The sequence below is a fragment of the Phascolarctos cinereus genome, unplaced genomic scaffold (assembly GCF_003287225.1).
Source record: "Phascolarctos cinereus isolate Bilbo 61053 unplaced genomic scaffold, phaCin_HiC Scaffold_2;HRSCAF=192, whole genome shotgun sequence".
NCBI lineage: Eukaryota > Metazoa > Chordata > Mammalia > Diprotodontia > Phascolarctidae > Phascolarctos > Phascolarctos cinereus.
The window spans coordinates 234,128,952-234,152,091 of record NW_027555625.1 but is presented as its reverse complement, the minus strand read 5'-3'; the positions used below and the strand labels follow the sequence as shown (position 1 = coordinate 234,152,091).

General features: G+C 39.8%; 1 protein-coding gene and 1 pseudogene across 1 annotated transcript in view; one reads left to right on the top strand and one right to left on the bottom strand.

Annotated features, from left to right (window-relative positions):
* Window positions 1-13,004: 13,004 nt before the first annotated feature.
* Window positions 13,005-13,488, bottom strand: LOC110206670 (pancreatic progenitor cell differentiation and proliferation factor pseudogene; annotated as a pseudogene).
* Window positions 13,489-22,089: 8,601 nt separating this feature from the next.
* Window positions 22,090-23,140, top strand: part of ATP9A (ATPase phospholipid transporting 9A) — a 165,092-nt gene continuing 164,041 nt past the window's right edge. The window contains exon 1 of the mRNA XM_020984234.2: window positions 22,090-22,428. Within this exon, the coding sequence (XP_020839893.1) occupies window positions 22,361-22,428 (68 nt within the window). The 5' untranslated portion in view covers window positions 22,090-22,360. The remainder of the gene's footprint in view (window positions 22,429-23,140) is intronic.

Below are 23,140 nucleotides of genomic sequence, written 5' to 3'. Positions count from 1 at the left end.
AACAGGCTCAACTAATGCATGTCAGCAACTTCTCTGAAACTTAAGAGAACTGCTTAGATCACTTGGAGGTTAATGACTTGCCCAGGGTGGCACAGTGTCATGTCAAGAGGCTAAATGTGAACCTGAATCCTTCCTGGATGAAGCTGGCATTCTCTCCAACATGCCCATTGCCTCCTAGAATATCCCATAAGTTTATAGGAGGGATGGCAAAGTGCTATAGGGGGCCTGAGGGAGATAAGTTCATTAATGACTAATTGAGGAAATCTGCCTGATCTTGCTTTCTTGGTCATTTGATCTCTACGAGGTTCAGACAAAGGGATAGCTGTGATTCATAGCCTATTTCATCTCTATTCCCTGTGAGACATCTTTCAAAGTTGCACCCCTATATCAGTTACAGGGGATGGGAATTCTCCTCTTATTCCTTTAGCTTTAGTTTCAAAGATCTCAGGCTGCTTGTTGCTTCAAAAGTCCTTAGTACCAATATTCAGCTGATGATTTTGTGGATTGTAGGATGCAGTAACTTCTGAAGAATCAGAATTGACCCAAAGATTTCTAGATTTTCTTGGAGTCACCTAGTCCAAACCTCTCATTTTGCAGATAAGAAACTGAGGCTCAGAGAAAGAAAGTGATTTGCCTAAGAAACACAAGGAATATATGGGGCAACACAAAGATTCAATTTCAGATCTTTGGACTCCAAATCTAGAAAGCTGCATTGTATACAGTTGCAATGGAATATTGAACATATGTAAGACTGCAAAAGGAGGTGTGTTTGGCATGTGGGCTGGGTAAGGGACAACATTTGGACAGCTGGAAGACTGTGGCATCAACCACCCTGAAAGAGCCACACAATATAATGGAAAAACCTTGGAATGGAATGGAACCAAAATCTGAGTCTGAATTCTAAGGCAGACATTTTTCAGCTGTATGACCCTAGGCAAGTAAATTAACTTTCCTAGGCCTCAGTTTCCCCATCTGGGCATGATAATACTTGCATTATAGTACTGTTTATAAGGAAATTTTAAATATACACATATACATACATACACATATACATACATACATATATACACACATACATATAGTAAAATGAGCTATTATTATCATTATTTAAAAAGAAAACAAAATGAAGGGCTTCATCATTTGTGGGAAGATACAACAATTTCCATTTGGGGATGTAAATGATTATATTTCCATATGCAAAATTGGAGGGAATGTCCCACCAATGGGGTCATGGATCTACTGGATTATCCAGGAACTTTCTAGTAGTGGTAAGCTTCATTAACAAGCATTCTTTCTAGAAAGACAGTATCTATCAACATAAGCCATAGTGTTTTTATAGGAGCTTTGCTCCTAAAGTAACATGACTTGCTTTTTAACAAACTTACCTATCATATTCAAATGAGCATTTTTACCACCAAAATAGTTCCCTTGGAAAAATACATATTTATTTCAACAATGCTGCTATTCCCCTGCCCCCATATACTTGGGGAATGTTTCTTTGGGGATTGTCTTTATAATCAGTTTACAAATCGCTGAAGGTAAGTCTCTCAACACTACGATAACATCTCATTTAAAAAAATCAGAATTATCATCCAAGTCGTCTACTCATCTCATTTATCAGCCTCCAAAAAACTTTTGGCTGTTTCAAAAAATCCAGTGTATTCTCAAAGGACAAAGATTTGCTACCTCTTTGCAAACCTTAATGCACCATATAAATACTAGCTATCATCATCATTATTACTGCCCTTAAAGAGATTCAAAACACTGATGACAATTCCAAAGAGGAGCTCCAAATAAGTTCAGAGTAGGGCAGCATCACTGGAATAAGTGTCCAGCCTTTTAGGGTAACTACTTTGAAAGAGACAAAACTCTTTTGGTTCTATCAATTCTTGAATGTTATTTTTTTTAAAGAAGTGAATCATTCTTATTGTTTTCTATTTTTGCCTTAGAGCTAGACTACTTTTGCCTTCTTTATATGTAATGATAGCCATAGCTGTTTTTTTTTTCATGAATTGCTTGTTTTCCTAAGAAAATTAGATTCACCTAAGTTCATAGGAAAAGGGCTTTTTAACATGGATAAAATGTGATCAATGGCTCAAATTATTTTTGGAGGTGGGGAGTGGGGCAGTGTCTCCTTTTCAGTCAGATATCTCTGATGTCAAGAGTCTGCTGGCTAACTGCATAACCTAAAAAGGAAGTAAAATGTCTGCACTTTTACAGGAAATTGTTCCATCAAATTTCAGTTATGTCCCACAAACAAAATCACCTGCTGCTTTAGGTATCACCCTGGAACACGATGGAACATCTTTTGAATGAGAATAGGATTAAAAAATAAAATAATAAAAATAGGATTAAAAAGAAAATCAACATCTCTGGAAAAAAACACAACTTCTGTCTTTAGTGCTTAAGGAAACAGTTCACTTTTCAGTAAATGACTTTGTTTGGATTATACAACATGCATCAGGGTTGGCAAAAGTGATTGATGTTCAATAAACAAATCAAAGGATATACTGAACTCCAGTGTGGGGATTCTCTTCCTAGATAGCCTGGATTGTTCATTTCCTTTTCTTCCTCTACATGAGTTTAGTACCTTTCCAATGCAGGCCATTGCAATGATGAAGGGATCCACAAAGAGGTTTGTTCTTTTCCATATGAATGCCTAATTGTTCTTGTCTTTTGGCTATGATTCTCCAACTGCAATTTTCCTCCCTCTGCTTTCTGTTGCATCTCGTTTCTTCCTCCAATCCTCAACATTAATTTCATCATTCTAATTTCAACATAGGAAATTGAGGCCATGCTATTGCATAAATGGAAAATTTGGAGGGAACATTGCCGTATCACAGAGACCTTTCATTTTACTTCTTTTCTACTTAACTGCTATTCCTGTCTCCAAGAGGTACAGGAAAGGGGAAATGTAATGGCAAAGGGTTTTCTAATCACCAAGGCTAATTGCAAAAACCATAAAGATATTTTCTTCATCTGGAATGAAACAAGGAACCTTTCCCAAGAGGCTTTCATTTTACTATTCTATCCAATGAAGACATTGGGATTAGTTTTCTATCAGAGAAAAGAAATGTAGGAAAATTGGAAAAAGTACAGAATTTTTTCCAAATTCCACAAACACAATTTCAGGCATATGAAGAAAATCTAGGGTGCTCCAGTTAATGAAAGGAGCCCTGCATCTGGGTTCAAAACCTAAATTTGCTATGTATTTATTTCCTAGCTACCTATTTATTAGCTATGTAATTTTGACAAGTCACCTTTCCTCTCTAGGCCTTGGTTTTCTTATCTGTAAATGAGGGCTTTGATCTAAATGATCTCTAACACCCCTTCCAGCTCCAACTTCTATGTTCTAAGGCTCCATCCAACTCTGGCAATCCGCGTTCTAAGGCCCCTTCCAGCTTGGACATTTTAAGTTTGTAAGAAGTCTTTGCTACGAGGGCAGAAATGCCAACAGGAGCCGGTAGCTTGTGATTCTCTGTCCTCCACACCCACCAGTGTTTTGTTACCTCCCTGAGGCTTATGAAAGCTAATTAAAATGGCAGAAAGGTGGGGGTCTTGATGGGAGACCAGGAATGTACCAGGGAAGAGAGATACATGTATTTATCCTTAGCCTTAGGAAAAAATTCATTATGAAGTATAGACAACATGGGGAAGCAAACAGACTATCCCCTGAGGCAGGGGAAAGCTTAAAAAGAAAGGTAATTCAGGGAGGAATCAGGGAGGCTGGCTACATCTGTGGGGAGGGGAAAATGTGACACCATGACAGAAACTCCTGAGGAGTTCTTTGGGGTCTACCTAGGTAGCCTATGAAGCAGATAAAAAATATAGACCAAAGGCTGTGGCAAATAGGCCCTAGGCATGTGGCCCAGGCAGTTTGACTTGAATAGTATAATACTCATCTCAGACTTTCCACACAGATGGTTGTAATCTAAAAGACTACACTTGCAGCAAAAGCAAGAAGAAAAAGAATTTCTCCTGATGGCAGAGGAAAAAAAATAGCTTGAGATGGCAGCAGCAGAGAAGAAGCTTTGGAGGTGGGGATCAGAGTTGGGGCAGAAGTTGGCCAAAGGAGAGCTGTGGCTGTGAACTTCTCTGACTGAAAGCTTTGGAAGTGGAGCTTCAGTAAATCAAAGTGGGGGAGGCCACTGTCCCACATAAGGTATCAGATGCAAGGTACCTTATCTCGTTTTTGAGCATGACTTTCCTCAAGAAGTGTGTGTGGGAAATTTGTTCCTTTTTCTCTACTAATAAGTGAATCTATGGGAGGTTATCCTCATTTATTTATGGGATGTTCAGAATGATACTAATTCCCTTGATCTGGCAATAATGGTACTAGGTCTATACCCTGAAAGAGGTCAAAGAAAGAGGGAAAAATATTTATAGCAGCTCATTTAGTGGTGGCAAAGAATTGGAAACTGAGGGGTGCCCATCAATTGGGGAATAGCAAAGCAAGTTATGATATACGAATGTGATGGAATACTATTGTGCTATAAGTAATGATGAAGAAAAACTTGGAAATACTTGTATAAACTGATGTGGAGGTGAAGTGAGCAGATATAATAATAACAACATTGTAAAGACAAACAACATTGAAAGACGTAGAAACTCTAATCTCTGCAATGACCAGTCACAATTCCAGAGGGCTTATGATGAAACATGCTGTCTACTTCCAGATAGAGAAGCAATGGTCTCAACGTACAGACTGAGGCATATATACCCTACCTCATCTATCCTCCACTCAGCTATCAAAACTACAGGTATGACAATTTTACCTCTCTGTTCAATGCATTGTAGAGGCTCCCTATTACCTCCAGGATCAAATATAAATCTGTTTGACTTTTAAGGTCCTTCATAAGCTGGTCCCTTCCTACCTTTCTAGGCTTCTTATACCTTATTCCCTTCCAAATACTCTGAAGTCTAGTGACACTGGCCTCCTTAATGTTGCTTTCACAAGACACTACAACAATAGCAGCAGCAGCAGATAACATTTATATAGTGCTCCCTATGTGCCAGGCACTGTGCTAAGGCCTTAACAATTATCATCTCATCTGATCCTTATAACAACCTTAGGAGGTAGGTGCTATTATGATCCCTACTTTACAGATGAGGAAACTAAAGCAAACAGAGCTTAAGTGACTTGCCAGGGATCAAGCAGCTAATAAATGTCTGAGGCTGAATCTGAACTCAGGTTTTCTTGACTTCAGACTTTATCCATTGTGCCACCTCGATGCCCATGTTCTTCAGTATACATCCCATCTTTAATGCCAAAAACTTTCTTATATAAGTAAGTTTGGAGTTGTTTTAATTGTTTACCATATCCCTTTCTCACTTTTATTCTTCTAATTTTGTACAAATTTCGATGTTTGCTCAAGCAAGACTACAAGGTCTTTGACTACAAAGACAGCTGATTTAGAAATGACTCCCACATCAGTAGTGGGTCATTTTTAAGCTATTCAAATATAATCAATTTAATTTTTTATGTTAATAATAATAATAATAATAATAATAATAAATGAACCCCACAGTACAAAATCACCAAAAGTCCCATAACATGAAATTTCTTGTTGACTTTTACTGTGCTGTTTGCACAATAAAACCAACTCAGCCACCTCTTTTATTTGCTTCTCCAAGGAGAGCCTAGGAGTTATATTCAGCTGCAACTTTAGGTTCAAAAAACACTTTACATACATTTTCCCCCCATTTTTTCCTGTCCTTTCCCGAATGCTTAGAAGTAGCACATATTGTAGTGTTTATTCAGCAGATTTTAAAGCTGGAAGAAGCCTTAGGACCATCTTTTATGGAGAAGGAAATTGAAGTTTGGTGAGAAGGGATTTGCCTAAGACATATTACATTTAGTTAGAAGTAGTTCTGAGAGTAGCACTTACTTTTCAATTCCCAAACCAGGGCTTCTTTTTAATAATATCAGGCAGGCTAATCACTGGTGTTAATAAGCCTTTGGAAAGGTGAGTGTTTATTTATTCATTCATTTACTCATTTATTTATTCATTTATTTGGAGACTACTAGATTATCACATAGAAATTGCCTAGAGTACATTTAATATTTGGAAAATGTTCTTGCATTTGAGAGTTCAAAACCTGCTACCCATTGGAACCAGAAGGATCCAAGGATGCTTGGTTCCTCTTAATTTGTTGGAATATAGGCTTTGAATAATCTTATTTTGGGTGTAAGTTGTAAAGAAAGCTACTTATCCCAAAGCACCAGGAGCTGAGGCCACAGCTCCCAGCTCCCCACAGTTCATGGAAGCTAAGAACAGAAGAAGCAATTATCTATTATACACAGACTTGATTGTGGCCTGGGCAATTCAGATAATTGTCTTTTCAGTAGTTGGACATTGGGGCAGGCAAACATATTTTGGTTGTTTCGTCAAGGCCTGAGTTCCCCCAACCCCAGAAAAGCCAAACTGCCCAGGATTAACTTTTTCCAGCTCCCTATCTCTAGGAAAGGATGTGTCTGTAAAAAAGTGGGAAGTCTTTCATCATATTATTTAACTCCCTCAGTCCCCAGACCCACCTTCAATGAAATTATGGAGTAGGCCAAGCCTGTCCTGTCTCCCTTTCTGGAACTCTTTTTTCCTTTTTTGATGTTTCCTATTTCCCTAATCACTCAGTAGGGCCCTTATTTTGTTCTCTGGCTGCTTAGAGCTTCCAATCTTAGCACTTCAACCTAATCTGTTCTTCCCTTGTGTGGCTCACATCCCCTAAATGATCCCTCTTTCCTGCCCATTAGTATCCATTTCCTCAGAGCTCTGATCTCAGGTGGGGGTGGGGAAAAAATTTCAATCAATCAATCAATCAATCAACACACCCTTATTAAGCACTTACTGTGTGTCAGGGTCTGTCTAGGTGCCAGAGATACCAAGACAAAAAAGAAATTGTCCCTACCTTCAATGGTCTTACATTTTATCTGGAGGAAACATAATGGAGGCAGAATTGGTAAGGCTTGGTAACTGATGAGACATGTGGGGGAAGAGAGAAAGACAAATTGAGGAAGACTCTCAAGTTATGAACCTAGATAACTAGAGGGGTTGTGGTGCCCTAGATAGAAATAGGGAAATTAGGAAGAAAGGTGTGTTTTAAGCAAAAGATGATGAACTCTATTTTGGACATATTGATTTGAGTTGCCTATATCACAACCAATTGTCCATAAAATGCTGATAGCATATATCTCCCTATAGCCTACCTCCAGATTTTCTATTTGCTCCCATCACTCAGCAATGCTTTCTCCCTTGACTTCATTCTTTTAATTTTTTTTTTACTCTATCCAGATTATGGTGGCTGTTGTCTTAGTAAGTAGATATTCTTCTACCTTTCTGAATGAATCCAACTGTGTTTCTTTTCTCCCCAACTTCAATATTCCTGTTGATGCCTCATCAAACACTGACATCTTTTATTCCCTCAAACTCCTCAAATCCACCTCAAATCTTTTCCACTCCACCTCAGCCATGAATAGAGATGGTCACACCTTGCATCTCACTATTATCCACAAATGTTCTACTTCTCTAATTAAAAACTTTGCCATTATTCTATGACTAACTTTCTACCATTCCATTTCTCCCTAAGCTTGAACTCACATAAACCCATACTTTGGCCTAACCATGACCTCTGATCCCTGTACCCCCTCATTATTTTCTCACACCATTACCCCTGCTCTGACTTAACTTCCTTCCCAATTTTCACAAAATGTTAACTAAACTCTCTGATCTCTCCTTTCCTTGTCCTAGTGGTCCTTATCCCTTGCCAAACCCCAGTCTTGGATTACTTCCACCAACTGTCTCCTCTGTTTCTGCTCATTTGCTGCTGAACACAGGTACAGGAAGTTACCCAACCTTGTTGAGTCCACTCCAAATTTGCATAATCTAACTTTAACTGGTCTATTCAGCCTCTTTAATTGATTCCCTATCTTACTCCCCACAGAAGCTATTCTTGCAAACCTTTTCTCTTCAAACTTCCTGAAAACTTTCTCCATCCACCCTCCCAGCTGAGGACTTCTACTCTCACTTGACTGATGAATTTGTGTGTAGGAATAAATTGCTCCATATCCTATCTATATTTTATATTGAATACCTTTGTTATTTCCCTACTTTAGGGGAATCATAGACTTGTGAGCCATAATCTCATATACTATATTTAGCATAGTCCCCTGGACTCTGTTTTCTAGTACCTTACTTATCCACTCCTCCCCCTAGGTTTGTGTCATCTGTAAATTTGTTATTTATGCTTTTACCCAAATCATTTAAAAATGTTGAATAGCCCCAGCCAAGCACAGATCCCTGGGGCACTCCAGTGGAGACTTATACCAAGGTGACATTGAATCACTGACTACTCTTTGAGTTTGGCCATTCAACCAATTCCAAAACCACTTAACTGCATTATTATCTAGTTGATGACTCTGCTTTTTCTCCATATGAATAGTATACTTTATCAAATGTTTTCTTATATCTAGGTAAACTATACTGCATTCTTCTGACGGCAAGTTTAGTAACTAAGTCAAAAAAGGAAAGAAGGCTGATCTGGAATATGGTCCTGAGGAGGTGTTCCTTATTTAAAAAAAATAGGAAAAAGGCAGTAGAGTAGGATGACATTATGTATTAAACAGGTATACTCATGTGAGGAAATCTAGGAATCATAGTAAGGAAGTATGCTGATTCCTTGTATTCTCTGTTTCCTATTCCAAAAGTTCACTAACTCTTTAATCATCCATTCTAGAAATTTCCCAAAAACTAAAGTCAGGCTTACTGGTATATTGTATGCAGACTCTTTTCCTTTTTTTTTTGAAAAGGGGGACAACCTTTGTCCCCCATCTTGTAGTACATTTCCCATTTTCAACACTTTCAAATAGTACTGACCATGGCTTAGCAATGATATCCACCAGTTCTCTCCATACCTGGTGATACAGTTTAGCTGGGCCAGGTGACTAGAGTTGATCATGGGCAATTAGGTCTTCTTACTATCTCCTTATCTCGGATATCAATTAGCTCTTAGCCATTTTTGTTCTTCCTTTTCCAATGTATCTTGGCAGAGAAAACAGAAACAAAATAAGAATTCTTCTTTCTTCTCTTTGTTGTGCATTATCATCATTCCATCTATTCCAAGCAAAGATCCTATACCTTCTTTGAGCTACCTTCCTCCACCCCAGTGTAGCTTTACATTTTTATTGTCCTTACCTGCTTTCATAAACCTCAGCTAATTTTAAGCATCAACACTCTTGATGCTATTTTGACAGGATCGTGCCATATTCCTCCTCAGTTCCCTATCCTTATTTCTATCTCTTGTATATTTCTTTTTGAAATCCAAGTGGGTTATTGAGTTCCTTGTGCATGCACATTGGTCTCTTCACACAATTCCTAATTTTCTTCCTCATTGGAATTATTCCCTTTTGTATCTTCAGAATGTAATTATTGAGGGTTTCTCATTCTTCCTAGGAACACTTCACTTAGAGGTTTGCTGGTAAATGTTCAACAACAGACTCTCCAAAAATATGACATACTTTTAAGTTTAATCTGCATTATTAACATTTTTCCAACATTTTTTAAGGCTTGGCAAGCAACAAAACAATTAACCACACCTTGATTTGTAGCATTTGCTGTTTTCCCAAGTGCAAGTGCTTACACGAGCTGGCTTTAGCATATTTTGACTTATGCTCTAAAATTTTAGTCCAGGGATACTACCACCTACTTTTCTTCTGAATATTTTGGAATCTCCTTTCCCAAAATCTAGGGTGCATGTCAGACTAGCCAACTTTCTTCTCCTTTTCTATCACAAACTCAAGGAAGAAGTGGTCATTTCCCCCACCATGGTTCCCATCAGTTTCACCTTGGCAATTAATTCCTCTATTAGTGAGAATCAGTTTTAGTATAGAATTTTCCCTTCTTGGTTCCTCTACTTTTTATAATATTAAATTATAATTGAAGTGAGTAAAAAAGTTTTATCTGTATTAATGCTACTATATCATGCCTCCATACTGGGCTTATTATTTGTTTCTCAAACTCCTCATCCCTTTCCTCTTTCTGTCCAGATAGTCTGTAGTATAACAACAACATAACTCCCTCCATTGATCCAGATGTTCTCTATCATACTTACTCTCTGATTCCTGGATTTTCTTAAATGAGTATACCTTTTCAATATAGGATGCTATCCTCTTTATCCCATGGTTTTTTGTTTTTTAATTAAGATATACTCATATAGAGTCATATTCTAGTCATGGATTTCATCCCACCAAATCTCAGAGATGCATAGATCAAATTTATCTTCTTGTATTAGGATCTCTAATTCCTCTTGATTGTTGTCTAAAATTTAAACATTGTTTACAGACATTTAAGGGCATGGATGTTACTACAAGATCATTTCTTGGATTTTTGTCTCCTTTGATCTTATGAATATCTCAACTCTTATTTTTCTTCCTTTATTTTAACTCTGCTCTGAAGTATGCAGCTTATTGAATATATGTTTGGATACATTCATACACATACACACACACACACACACACACACAGAGTTTTTTATTCTCCTTTTCCTTTTGAATTTCAATCCTCTGATTAAATTTGTAAGACAATTTACAAATACATTATCTTTTAAAAATTATTATTTTTTATTTTCACATAAACCACATTTCCCAATTTATTCATTCAACCCTCTTCCAGAAAGCCATTTCTTATAGCAAAGAATAAAAGAAAAATTTCAGCAAAACTAATCAAACCATTAAAAAAAAGTTTGACATATTCAGTGTTAGTTGACCATATCTGCAAAGAAAGGAGGAGGTTCTTTCTCATATCTCTTCTGCTGCCAAATTTGGTCATTATAATTTCACAATATACAGATTTGATTCCTTTGTTGTTGTTTTTTTCCATTTATGTTATTTTACTAATCACGCATTTTGTTTTCCTAGTTCTGCTTACTTCACAGTGCATCAGTTCATAGGAAGGCAAATGAACTCTTATCATCTTTTGTAAGATGTACACCAACCCTGTCCAGGAATTTGTCATCTATCCCTGCTGTTTTAAGCTATGGTTCACAAGTTCAAATCGCATTCACAGAGACAACACCTTAGACAGCTATTCATATCTCAAATCAATCTCTCTCTTCTTCATTACTTGCCTATAAAAGGCAACAGAGAATAAAATGTAATCCATGCCCCAATGGCTTTCAATTTCTTTTTTTTAAATATTAATTTCTTTTTAGTTTTCAACATTCACTTCTATAAGCTTCTGAGTTTTAAATTTTCTTCCCCTCCATTCTCACCTTCCTCCCCAAGACTGCATGCAATCTGATATAGGCTCTACATATACATTTCTATTAAGCATATTTTCACATTAGTCATGTTGTAAAAAAGAATTAGAAATAATAGGAGGAACCACAAGAAAGAACAAAACAAAACAGAAGGAAAAAAAAGAGCCAATAGTATGCTTCAATCTGCATTCAAACTCCATAGTTCTTTCTTTGGATGTGGATAGCATTTTCCATCATGAGATTTTTGGAGATGTCTTAGATCCTTGCATTGCTGAGAAAAGCTAAGTCTATCAAAGTTACTCATTGCACAGTGTGGCTGTTACTGTGTACAATGTTCTCCTGGTTCTGCTCATTTCACTTAGCATCATTCCATACAAGTCTTTCTAGGTTTTTCTGAAGTCTGCTTGCTCATCATTTCTTATAGCACAATAGTATTCCATTACATTCATATACCACAACTTGTTCAGCCATTTCTCAATTGATAGGCATCCCCTCAATTTCTAATTTTTTTGCCACCACAGAAAGAGCTGCTATAAATATTTTTGTACATGTGGGTCCTTTTCCCATTTTTATGATCTCTTTGGGATGCAGCCCTAGTTGGCCTTCAATTTCTTGACCAAGACTTCACAATCTTTGATACCACTTTATAGGCTCTTTATAGGAGTATCATTTATAACCAACATGATATACCAGAAAAGGGTAGTAGGCATGAGTTTTGATAAGGCTTTAGAGGTTTGTAGATTAGGGGATTCTTGATGTCCATTAATTTGTTTTAAAACATATTTTGACAGCTATATTTCAAAACAATTGGTTTCCTTCATATTTTATTTTATTTGTTTTGCACTTAAACATTATTCCAAGGAAAGATCTGTAGGCTTTACTAGACTTTACTTTACTAGGTCCAGACCCAAAAATAGGGTAAGAATTCCTATGGAAAGACATCATAACTGTCGATTGTTATCAAGTTGACAACTTCATGCTTCATTATCCCTGATCATGAAATCACCAAACACTACTATTTTTTTTCTGTGACTTGAATCTCTCACCTGATAGCTTCTGTGGTTCTATCTTATTTTTTGGAGGATAACCAACTGCTTCCTCTTAAAGAATTTACTTCTCTCTTCTTAGGAAGAGCCTCAAATCTGTTTTGTTAACTCAAAGTGTACACGTAACTGTCCCTTTCCTTACCTTCTTCCTCTGTGTAACAATTCTATTCTCAATCTCTCAACAAGGATCCACTCTCCTCTTCTTCACCTCAGATTCCTTTTGCCCTCCAAGAAGCCTTGCTTCTTATTCCTTTACACATACTTCCTTATCCCTGACAACCTAGAGTATAGAGATGTGATCCTTGGTTCCCTTCTCCTTCTCTTGCAGGAGATAGATTAACCAGTACTTGGAATATAGATAATAGTCACTAGACTGAGGCAGAAAGACAAACATTTCACACTCACTGAAAATCATTACAAAATGATGACTGCTCACTATACCTATTGATATTTTTTTTTAAAAGGCTGCTCAAAGTTTATTAGTTTCCTTTGAGTACAAAGTAAATGGGTTGCTGAGGCTGCTGGAAAGCACATACGTGATTCAGATAGTAAAAAAAAACAAACAATAACAGTGTGGTTTCTTTTACTGTTTTTTGGTGTTTTGCTTTTGTTTTCCTTAAAAAAAAACCACACACACACAACACAACTACTTCTACACTTAAGCAGCCTGTCTATTCTAAGGGAATAGGTGGGAGAGAAAAGGGGGGGAAGAGCAGGGGAGGGTAGGGGAGGGGGAAATGGGCTCTGATGCCTAGCACACTTCAGAAGGGGGGGGAGCAGCAAGGAGGGTGCTGCTGCTCATGCAGAAGGCCCAGTGCTGGTCTTGCTGGGCTCGCTAACACGCCGCTTCCTCATGGCCTCCTGAGCCAGGTCACAGGTGATCGTGCCATAAGCAACCTGGGAAGTTCCTGAGTGCTCTGGGGATTCCAATACAGTTGTCATGAATGGATGACTCGACTTCCCGAAGAAGAAGCTTGCCCACCAGTGGCCTGGGTCTGATTTGGGAAGACCAGGATGATGGGGGAATCACTTCCCCAGAATACTCAGCACTTCTACAGGAGCTGTTGCTGGAAGTGGAACCCAGACGCCTTCGGTAGTAGTCATGGGTTGCTACAAGTGAACTGCTGGATGGGATTGCTGCCATGTTGCTTGTTCTTATTGTGATGATGTAAACCTTAGTGGCGGCTCCTGAGCAGCCCGTCAGACAGTGGGCTGCAGCGGACAATCACGGATGACCTGGCTTGGGGGAAGGGGGCGCTAGGCTACAGAGCCCATTTGTAAAGGAGATTACGGGAGGATACTCCAGGACAAGAAAAATGTGAGAGTTCTTTGGGTTTTGAGATTTTCACTTTTAAAAAAATTACTTGTAGACATATATACCTCAACCCTACCTCCTTTTTCTTAAATAATTTATTTATTTTTAGTTTTCAACAATCACTTCCATAAGCCTTTGAGTTTTAAATTTTCTTCCCCTTCCTCTCTTCCCTCCTACCCAAGACAGTAATCTGTTATCTCTACTTATACATTCATATTAAGCATATTTTCAACATTAGTCATGATGTATAGAAGAATTAGAACAAATGGGAGGAACCACAAGAATGAAGCAATAAAACAAAACAACAAAGGAAAAGGAGAGCAAATAGTATGCTTCCATCTGCATTCAGATTCCATATTTCTCTGGGTGTGGATAGCAATTTCCATCATGATTCTTTTGGAGTTGTCTTAGATTCTTGCATTGCTGTGAAGAACCAAGTCTATCAAAGTCAGTCATCCCATAATGTGACTATTACTGTTTACAGTGTTCTTCTGATTCTTTTCATTTCATGCAGCATCAGTTCATATAAGTCTTTCCAGGTTTTTCTGAAATCTGCCTGCTCATCATTTCTTTTTTTTTATTTTTTAATATAAATTTATTTATTTTTAGTTTTCAACATTCACTCCCACAAGTTTTTGAATTCCAAATTTTCATCTCCCCCCTCCCCCACCCCAAGATGGCATGCATTGAATATCCCTTCCCCTAGTCTGTCCTCTCTTCTATCTCTCTTCCCTTCTCTTATCCCCTTCCCCTTCTATTTTCCTATAGGGCAGGATAGACTTCTGTACCCCATTTCCTGTATTTCTTATTTCCCAGTAGCATGCTGCTCATCATTTCTTACAGCACAATAGTATTCCATTACATGAACATACCACAACTCCTTCAGCCATTCCCCAGTTGATGGGCATCCCCTCAATTTCCAATTCTTTGCCACCACAGAAAGAGCTGCTATAAATATTTTTGTACATGTGGGTCCTTCTTTAAATTCTTTACAGCCAATTATCACCTCTTAATAACTTGACAATCCCTTTTCACTTCCTTTCATTAGCAAGTCACTTAACCATGTTTGTCTCAGTTTCCTCATCTGTAAAATGAGCTGGAGAAGGAAATGGCGGACCACTCCAATATCTTTGCCAAGAAAACCCCAAATGGGGTCACAAAGAATCAGACATGCCTGAAATGACTGAACAAACATGTATATTCCAGATCAAATTTTCTCCTCTATACTACACTGTGTCTTTTATTTTTTAAATGGTTCCAAGTAAAACCACTAAGTGCCTAAAATCTAAATCACTCACTCCCACAGAAAACAAGAACAAATTGAATTTCCATACAATTGCTAAATCACCCCAATGTATTTAAAGAAGCTACTGCTAATACCAAGAACAGATTCTCTAATACAGGGTAGAGCCTCTGCTTACAGCCAGGTAGGCCCATAGATGTCCTCTACATTTGTCCCAAAAGAAAAGATATGTTTCATTTTCTTATCTGCTTACCTACCCTAACCCATATTATAGTTAAATATCAAAAGAAGGAATGTATTGTCCTACTAAATTAGGGAAAAGCAAGTTAAATTTACCTTTCAAAACAAAATTGGTCTGTAGAACTCATGCAGAAAGATAAGGCCACTGGGATTGTTTGCAAGATGCTACAGGTTGTGTGTTCTGGGGCTAAAGTTTGTTTGAAAGTTCCCTTCTCAGGAGAAGAATTTACCTCCCAAATTGAATGACTAGCATTGTTTCCTGCCCCACCCTCCTGCTTCTCAAGTCATCTAGGAAAACGACCCTTTGTTTTGAACAGGAAGTATTAAGGTGAAGGAAATAATAGGTTGCTAAAATTTAATGAAGAAGTGTGTTACATATATTTATTTCCTTCAGGAAATGAAACTACCTTCTGCCTGTCTGCAAAAAAGCAGTGAAATACAATTACTTCCCCCCCCTCAACTAAGCCTGCCAGCAAAAAGCACAAAATATACTCAGATATTCTTCACTTTAAATGATGCATTCATGTCAGTGAAGGTCCCCTCCATGCCTTTTTGAGTATTGCCTAACTCTGATCATTTTGAGACCATTTGATGAGTTGGTTTTATTCTTAGGGCTTCCTTATTGCCATAAATTTATTTTAGTGTTGAATTTCTTTTAAGCTGCAGGTCAAATGCATTTATTTTCAGCAAGGAGGAGATAGCCTGAGTTCAGAAAGAAAGAATAACTACTTTAATTAATTTTTTCAGATTAGTTTTCTTAAAAATTTCTGTTGAGTGTCAGTGGATCAATCCTGGAAACTACATGGAATACAGCCCAAACCAGGTGGTAAACTAGCGCAGACACATTTCTTGCAGCCTTTCATTTGCCTTGCACAGAGTATTTCTGCAGAGGGAAGCAGAGTTTGGATGCGATGAACACAGTCAAAACCAGGTAGAGGTAGCACGGTAGTGCAAAAAAGGTACTAGATTGAGTCATGGGACCTAGGTTCAAATCTTACCTCTGATGTCTACAACCATTGCATTCTCATATGTAAAATGAAGGCTGGACTAGGTGACCTCTAGGGTCCCTTCTAGCATTAAATCTGTGATCTGAGGGTGCTATGAATGTTTCTGAGAAGCAGACTTTTGGGAGTCAAAGTGATGTAGTGGACAGGGCACTAGACTTGGGCACAAATGCTGCCTCAGATATTAACTATTTTAATCTTTCTCTGCCTCAGTTTCTCTGCCTGGTGACAATCATCTGTACTTCTTCCATGCATCCAAATGATTTCAGGGTTAGCACTCAGAGGGAGCAATTATTTCCCATCTAAATCCTATATCTTCCTATAGGGCAGAACTTACCAGGTCTGGGGTCCTGAGTATCAAAAATGATCAATATAACCCTCAGATATGGAGCTCCAGGTCATTAAAAATATTTTTTTCCCATATCTTTTTTTCAGTGCTTACTAAAAGTTCTTGAATTTTTGGTCAATTGAAAACATGAAATGAGGCAAGATGGCATATTGGAAAAGCATTGGGTAGATGTCAAGAGAACTGGGTTCTAATTTTGGTTCTGTATTAAATGTGTGATTTTTGAGAAATAATTTTGATTGAGAAATCAGTTCTCTCAGCTGTAAAACAAAGGGAATGGGCTAGATTTTTTTCTAAGGGTCTTTTCAACATTGACATTATATTACTTTCTGGATGTTTACTGAGGAGAGCACCCTTTGTTAGGTAACTCTCTTAATGAGAATGAATTTTTAAAAAATTAGTCCTTGAGGAGAACTCTAACCATGCTCATAGTAAGATTATCGGGCCAGAGAGAAGCCACGTAGAATTCATAGCCTCCTTTTAAGACCAAACCTGGTTTTTGACCCTTGTATACAACTTTGCACCTTGAACTGCTTAAATTATACCACTACTAAAATAAAACAAATTAAAGTTAAAATGAGTAAGCAAAGGAAAAAGAACTTGATCATAGATAGCCACTTTGGTATAAAGGAAGGTCAGGGTTCATTTTCTTTTCTTTTTTTTTTTTGAGGCAATTGGGGTTAAGTTACTTGCCCAGAGTCACACAGCTAGTAAGTGTCATGTGTCTGAGGATTTGAATTCAGGTCCTCCTGACTCCAAGGCTGGAGCTCTTATCTACTGCACCACCTAGCCGCCCCCTCTGGGTTCATTTTCAGAGGGAGATAATGAGGTTAAAAAAAGCCACTCCTACCCCAAAGGATAACATCAACTGGTCACAATCCCAAAAAGAGTTCTTGGAAGAACTTAAAAAGGAATTAAAAATCAAATGAGAGAGACCTAGGAAAAAAACAATAAAAAAAAAACAATCCAAGGAAATTATGAAAAGAAAATTAACCAATTGGGAAAAAATGTCCAAAATCCTAAGGAAGAAAATAATTCCTTGAAAACTAGAATTGGCCAAGAGGAATTTAATGAAGTTATATGACACCAGGAAATAATAATAAAACTAGAAAAAACAGAAGAGAATCAGAAACAGCCCATTAGAAAAACAACTGATCTAGAGAACAGATCAAAGAGAGATAATATAAGAATTGTTAGACTACATGAAAGTTATGATCAAAAAAAGAATCTGGATACAATATTTCAAGAAATTATTAAGGAAAATTGCCCTGAAGTTCTAGAACAAGTTGGTAAAGCAGAGAGAGAGAGAAAAAAAATCTCCTGTTCACCACATGAAAGAGATTCCAGGAGGAAAACTTATAGGAATATGATAGTGAAGTTTCAAAATTCCAAGGTTAAGGAGAAAATATTGCAAGGAACAAGAAAAAAACAACACAATTTAAAAACTGTGGTAATACAGTCAGGATTTCACAAGACCTAGCAGCTTCTACTCTAAAAGAATGGGTCTTGGAACATTATATTTCAAAGAACAAAAGAGCTGGGGTTGTGTCCAACAATAACCAGCAAAACTGAGTATAATCCTGAATGAAAAAAAGGCCATTTGAGAACCGAAAGACTTACAGGTATTTGTAGAAAAAAGAACTCATTGGAAAAATTGATAAGGGGGCAGCTAGGTGGTGCAGTGGATAGAGCACTGGCCCTGAAGTCAGGAGGACCTGAGTTCAAATATGATGTCAGATCAAACACTTGACACTTATTAGCTGTGTGACCCTGGGCAAGTCACTTAACCCCAATTGCCTAAAAAGCAAAAAAAAAAAAGAAAAAGAAAGAAAAATTGATATAAAAGATCCAGAAGAAATATAAGGAAAATATTAAAGAGTAATTATAAGGCAATCATTAAGATCAAATTGTTTACTTGTATATATGAAAATGATGTCAGTTCTTCTTAAAACTGATCATTACTAAAGCAGTTTGAAACAAAGGTTGGGGCTGAGTTGTGCATGATGGGGTGATTCTAAAAAAAACAAAATTGGGTGGGAAAAGGTAAAAGGGATCAATTATATTATAAAAATGGGGCATGAAAGGAAGAACTAATACAGAGGAAGTAGGTGGGGGTGGAGGGCTGGTGATGTGGGTATCTTATTCTCATCTGGGTTGAAGAGGAAACAATGTGTGCAAGTGGAAGAGTGTAGAAGTCTTCTGAACCTATTCAGAGGTGACAAAACTGGGGGACAGGCTGGGGGAGGGACTTTTAGAAAGGTATGTAGATTGAGATTTGGGAGTGTGGGGGGAAGAGGTGTGTGAAGTGGAGGGTGGTAGGGTGGAGGGGGAGAATATAAGGTGACAGGGATAAGGTAAAAAGAGAGACTGAGAAAGAAAATAGCGAGTAAAAATAAGATGGAGGGAAATGCACAAATAGTAATCATAACTTTGAATGTGAATGGGATGTTTATAGCAGCTCTCTTTGTGGTGGCAAAGAACTGGAAATTGCAGGGATCCCCGTCATTTGGGGAATGGCTGAATAAGTTGTGGTGTATGGTTGTGATGGAGTACTGCTGTGCTGTTAGAAATGATGAGCTCATTGATCTTAGAAAGGCATGGAAAGACTTGCAGGAAATGATGAAGAACAAAGTGAACAGAACCAAGAGATCATTGCATACAGTAACAGCAATATTGTTTTAAGAATAACTTTGAGTGACTAAGTCATTTTGACTATTATAAATACAAAAATTAAAAATAAAGGACATATGAAGAGAGACAATATCTTCATCCAAAGAAAGAACTGATAAATAGAAGTATATATAGAATAATTTTACATACATACATTATATATATACCTATTTGTGCCTAATCCTAGCCATGGTGGGGGGGAAGAGGAAAAAAAGGGAAAAAAAGAAATTTACATGATAACTTTGTTGTGTATACTAGAGGGAATAGCAAGTTGTACACGGTAGATTTGCCGTTTCAGTTGCAGTTATCTTTTTTATTGTACTGTTATGGAAATGCTTGTTTGGGTCCCTGAATTGAAAATAAAATAAATTAAAAAAATAAACTTACATATGTTACACACACACACACCACTGCTCCCTCCAGGGCAATCTCTACTACGGAATGGCACATTTGTATTTGCTCTCAGATGACTGACTCTTCCCAAGGCATACTTGTAATTCAACAAGTGACTGACATCAGTGGTCCTGTGGGCACTCTTTCCACTTGTAGAGAAGAAAGCTTAAATTCTGTACCATCCTTTGCCATTCTGGGCCGCATTGCCACAAATCATCCACAAAGAATCTCCACAGCATATTTGAGGTTTTCAACAATTCCTGGGTACAAGTATGTAACACTCAGGCTGTCTAGCTGTTAAGTATCCTTTACTCTTGTTACTTGGCCAAATTCATCTCCTTTTCTGAACATACAATTTCTTGATGATATATGCCATAGGATCATAAATCTAGAGCTGGAAGGGTCACCCAGTTCAGCTTTCTCATTTTACAACTAAGGAAACTGAGGCCCAAGGAGTTTAAATGACTTGCATTATGCCACACAGCTAGTAAGCACCAGAAGCCAGATCTGAAGTCAAGTCCTTTGACTCCCAAGGCAATACTTTTTCCACTCCTTTCACTGGTATTCCTCTGGAATACCTGTTTCATAGGCAACAAACTTCTCTTCATTCTAAATCTTTTGCTCTCCCACTCGTTCCATCTTCTAGCTATTATTGAAACCTGGCTCTGCTCAGCCCCAACCCTGTCCCCCCCCCCCCCCCCCCCGGCCGAATAATACAACTTCCCACACCCTCAGGCTTGCTTAGGTGTCATTCTCGACTTTTCACAGTCTCTTACTCCTCTTATCCAATCTGTTGCTAATGCCTGTCATTTTCGCCTCTGGTACAGGACCTCATCTCATGCCTGGACTATCCCAATAACTGCTGAAGAGTCTGCTTGCTACAAGTCTGTCCCTACTCTAGTCTCCTCCACTCAGATATCAAAGTGATCTCAACAGTGCAGACCTGAACATGTCACTTCCCTACTCAATAAACTCCAATGGCTCCTTACCACCTCTAAGGATCAAATATGAAATCCTGTTTAGCATTCAAAGCCTCTCATAATCTAGCCTCCTCCCCTACCTTTCCAGTCTTCTTATCCCTTACTCCTTGTCAGGTACTCCTTGCTGTTCCAGGACGACACTCTTGTCCCCATGCCTGGAATGCTCTTCTTCATCTGCCTACTGGCTTCCCTGGTTTCCTGTAAGTCTCAACTAGAATCTTTTTACAGGAACCCTTTCTCAAACCCTCTTAATTCTAGTGCCTTCCGTCTTCTAATTATTTCCTATTTATCCTGTATATAGCTTTTTTGTACATACTTTTTCATTTGTTGTCTCTCCCATTAAATGTGAGCTCCAAGACAGTAGGAGGGGGGTATATGTGGAGAACTTAAATAATTTGTATCTTTTTGTATCTGCAGGACTTAGCACTGTGCCTGGCACATAGCAGGTGTGACAAATGTTAATTGACTGTACTATGCTGCAGCCAATTAATACCCACAAGGCATTTGCTGGTTACCTTTTTTGGTAACCGGTAGTTTTTATTTTTCAGAGACAATAACATTCCATTATTTGCAGCCATATGGCACCTGTGAGGAATGATACCTATTAAGGTCTCTGCTTCCGGAAGCAAGGCTAGTTTTTTTTCCTAAAAGGCAAAAATTTGATTGACACAGGGGGCTAAGGAACCGTTATCTTCATAGTTTTTTGGTTGTCTAAGGGCATAAAAGAAGCCAGCCTAACCCTTCACTTACATCACAGCCAAATGAACAACCACACCCTCTGTGCTGACCTGACAAGTTTCTATATGGAGATAGGTTTTTTTTTTTGGGAGGGGAGAGTCCCCCTGAGCTAAGTGTTTTATCTTTACTGAGTATCCTTTCCATGCTATGGCTAAGTAGGAGGTAGGCTCTTGTTGAGTCTTGAAGGAAGGTTGGGATTCTAAGAGTTTGAGGTGAGCTGGGAATTTATTCCAGACATGGGGCACAGATTCAGAAGGGAGAGATGTCTTTGTGTATTATCCACACAATTACCTCTATTCAGAGGATGAGCAAAGGGAGGGAAAAGATGAACCTGAAACTCTTCTTTTGAAGGGCGTTGGTAAAACGTTTGGCAGGTTTTGATTACTCGGACCCAGTAACAGAGTAATTGGCGTACCTAACTCTAGACCGAGTTGCCTCAAGGCCAGGTTGGGGGGGCAGCAAAGAAACAAGAGTGGAGAGTATCAGAGACTGAGTGCAGACACAGGCTGGACAAGGACAAGAAAGCTGAACCAAGAAGGGAGAGACAGCCCCAGTCACCGTCAAAATGGGGAACTGAGGCCTGGAGGGAGGTACCTGCTTATTTGGAACGAAGGCAGTAGAAGAGAAGGAAGAATGGCCAGCTTGCTGGTGGGGAGTTAGGCGAGTTGGTAGAAGAGCAGCTGCAGTGTGAGCATGTGCGCGTGTGCGTTTGTGAGAGTGTGGGTGTTCGTGTGTTTGTTGTCTTGGTGGGTGTTTGTGTGCGTGTGTGGGGGGGGTTGGGGCGGACGTAGGGGACGGCAGTGGCTCTCACTGAATGGAAGGAAGAGGGGGCGGAGCTGTGTAGGTGCTGGGGAGGGGGCCGCCCAATGTAGGGCGTCTGGAGCGCTGGGAGCTGGGAGTCCGACTGTCCGACTGCGGGCCCGCGGCTCCGCGCGTGGGCGGGGAAAGGCGCTCTCACGCATCCATCCATCCATCCATCCATCCTTCCACCCGCCCGTCTGCCCACGGGCCTCCTCCCCCATCCACAGCCCCAGGGGTGGCCGCTGTCAGCCCGAGGCCAGGCGGGGCCGAGGCGGGGCGCTGCTGGGAAGTGAATCCCAGTCTCCTCCCCAGTGGCTGCAGGGGAGCCGCCGACATGACCGATAACATCCCTCTGCAGCCTGTCAGGCAGAAGAAACGAATGGATAGCAAGCACCGCGCCGGGTGAGCGCGACCCGGGAATACGGGGATAGAGAATGGGGTATAGGAGATGAGGGAGAGATCGTGGGGGTGGGGGGCGGTGCGTTCAGCCAGGGCCGCTGCTGGGCTCAAGAAGGGCGCTGCCCCTGGGCCAAGGTGTGGGGGCTCTTCTCCTTCGTCCCGAGGGAGCGAGTGGGACGCCTCTTCCTTCTCAGAGGGAGGGGCGCAGCCTCCCTTTGTTCCTGGGACTGTCGTGGCCCCCTCCTGCTTCCTCTTCCTCCGTCTGGGCAGTGGGGACGTGGAGCAGGGTTTCGGGGCGCTCTTCTCCTAACACCTATAAGAGAGGGGGCGCGTCCATGCTGCGGGGAGGCGGCGTGCTGGGGCTGCCCGCGAAGGGGCGGTTCGCGGGGTGCCGCGGGCTCTTGCCCCTGCAGCGTGGGGGCTGCCGGGGATCCCGACCTGCGGGCTGGGCAGGGGAAGTGGAGGCGGCGGCGGGAGCTGACAGGTTGCTCCCAGAGTCTGCCTGACGCCATTGTCACCGACACACCCAGCGAACCGCCGGGTCCGGACCGCAGTTAGGGCCCCGTAGCTCCGGGATCCCCACCGGGACAAGGGTGGGGGGCGGGATTCCGCTAGGGGAGAGGTCTTCGGCTCCCAGGGACCGGACCGGGTGGAGGGCGCTGAGGGGGAGCTGCACCAGGCCTACCTCCTACCTAAAATGCCAGGCTGACTCGGC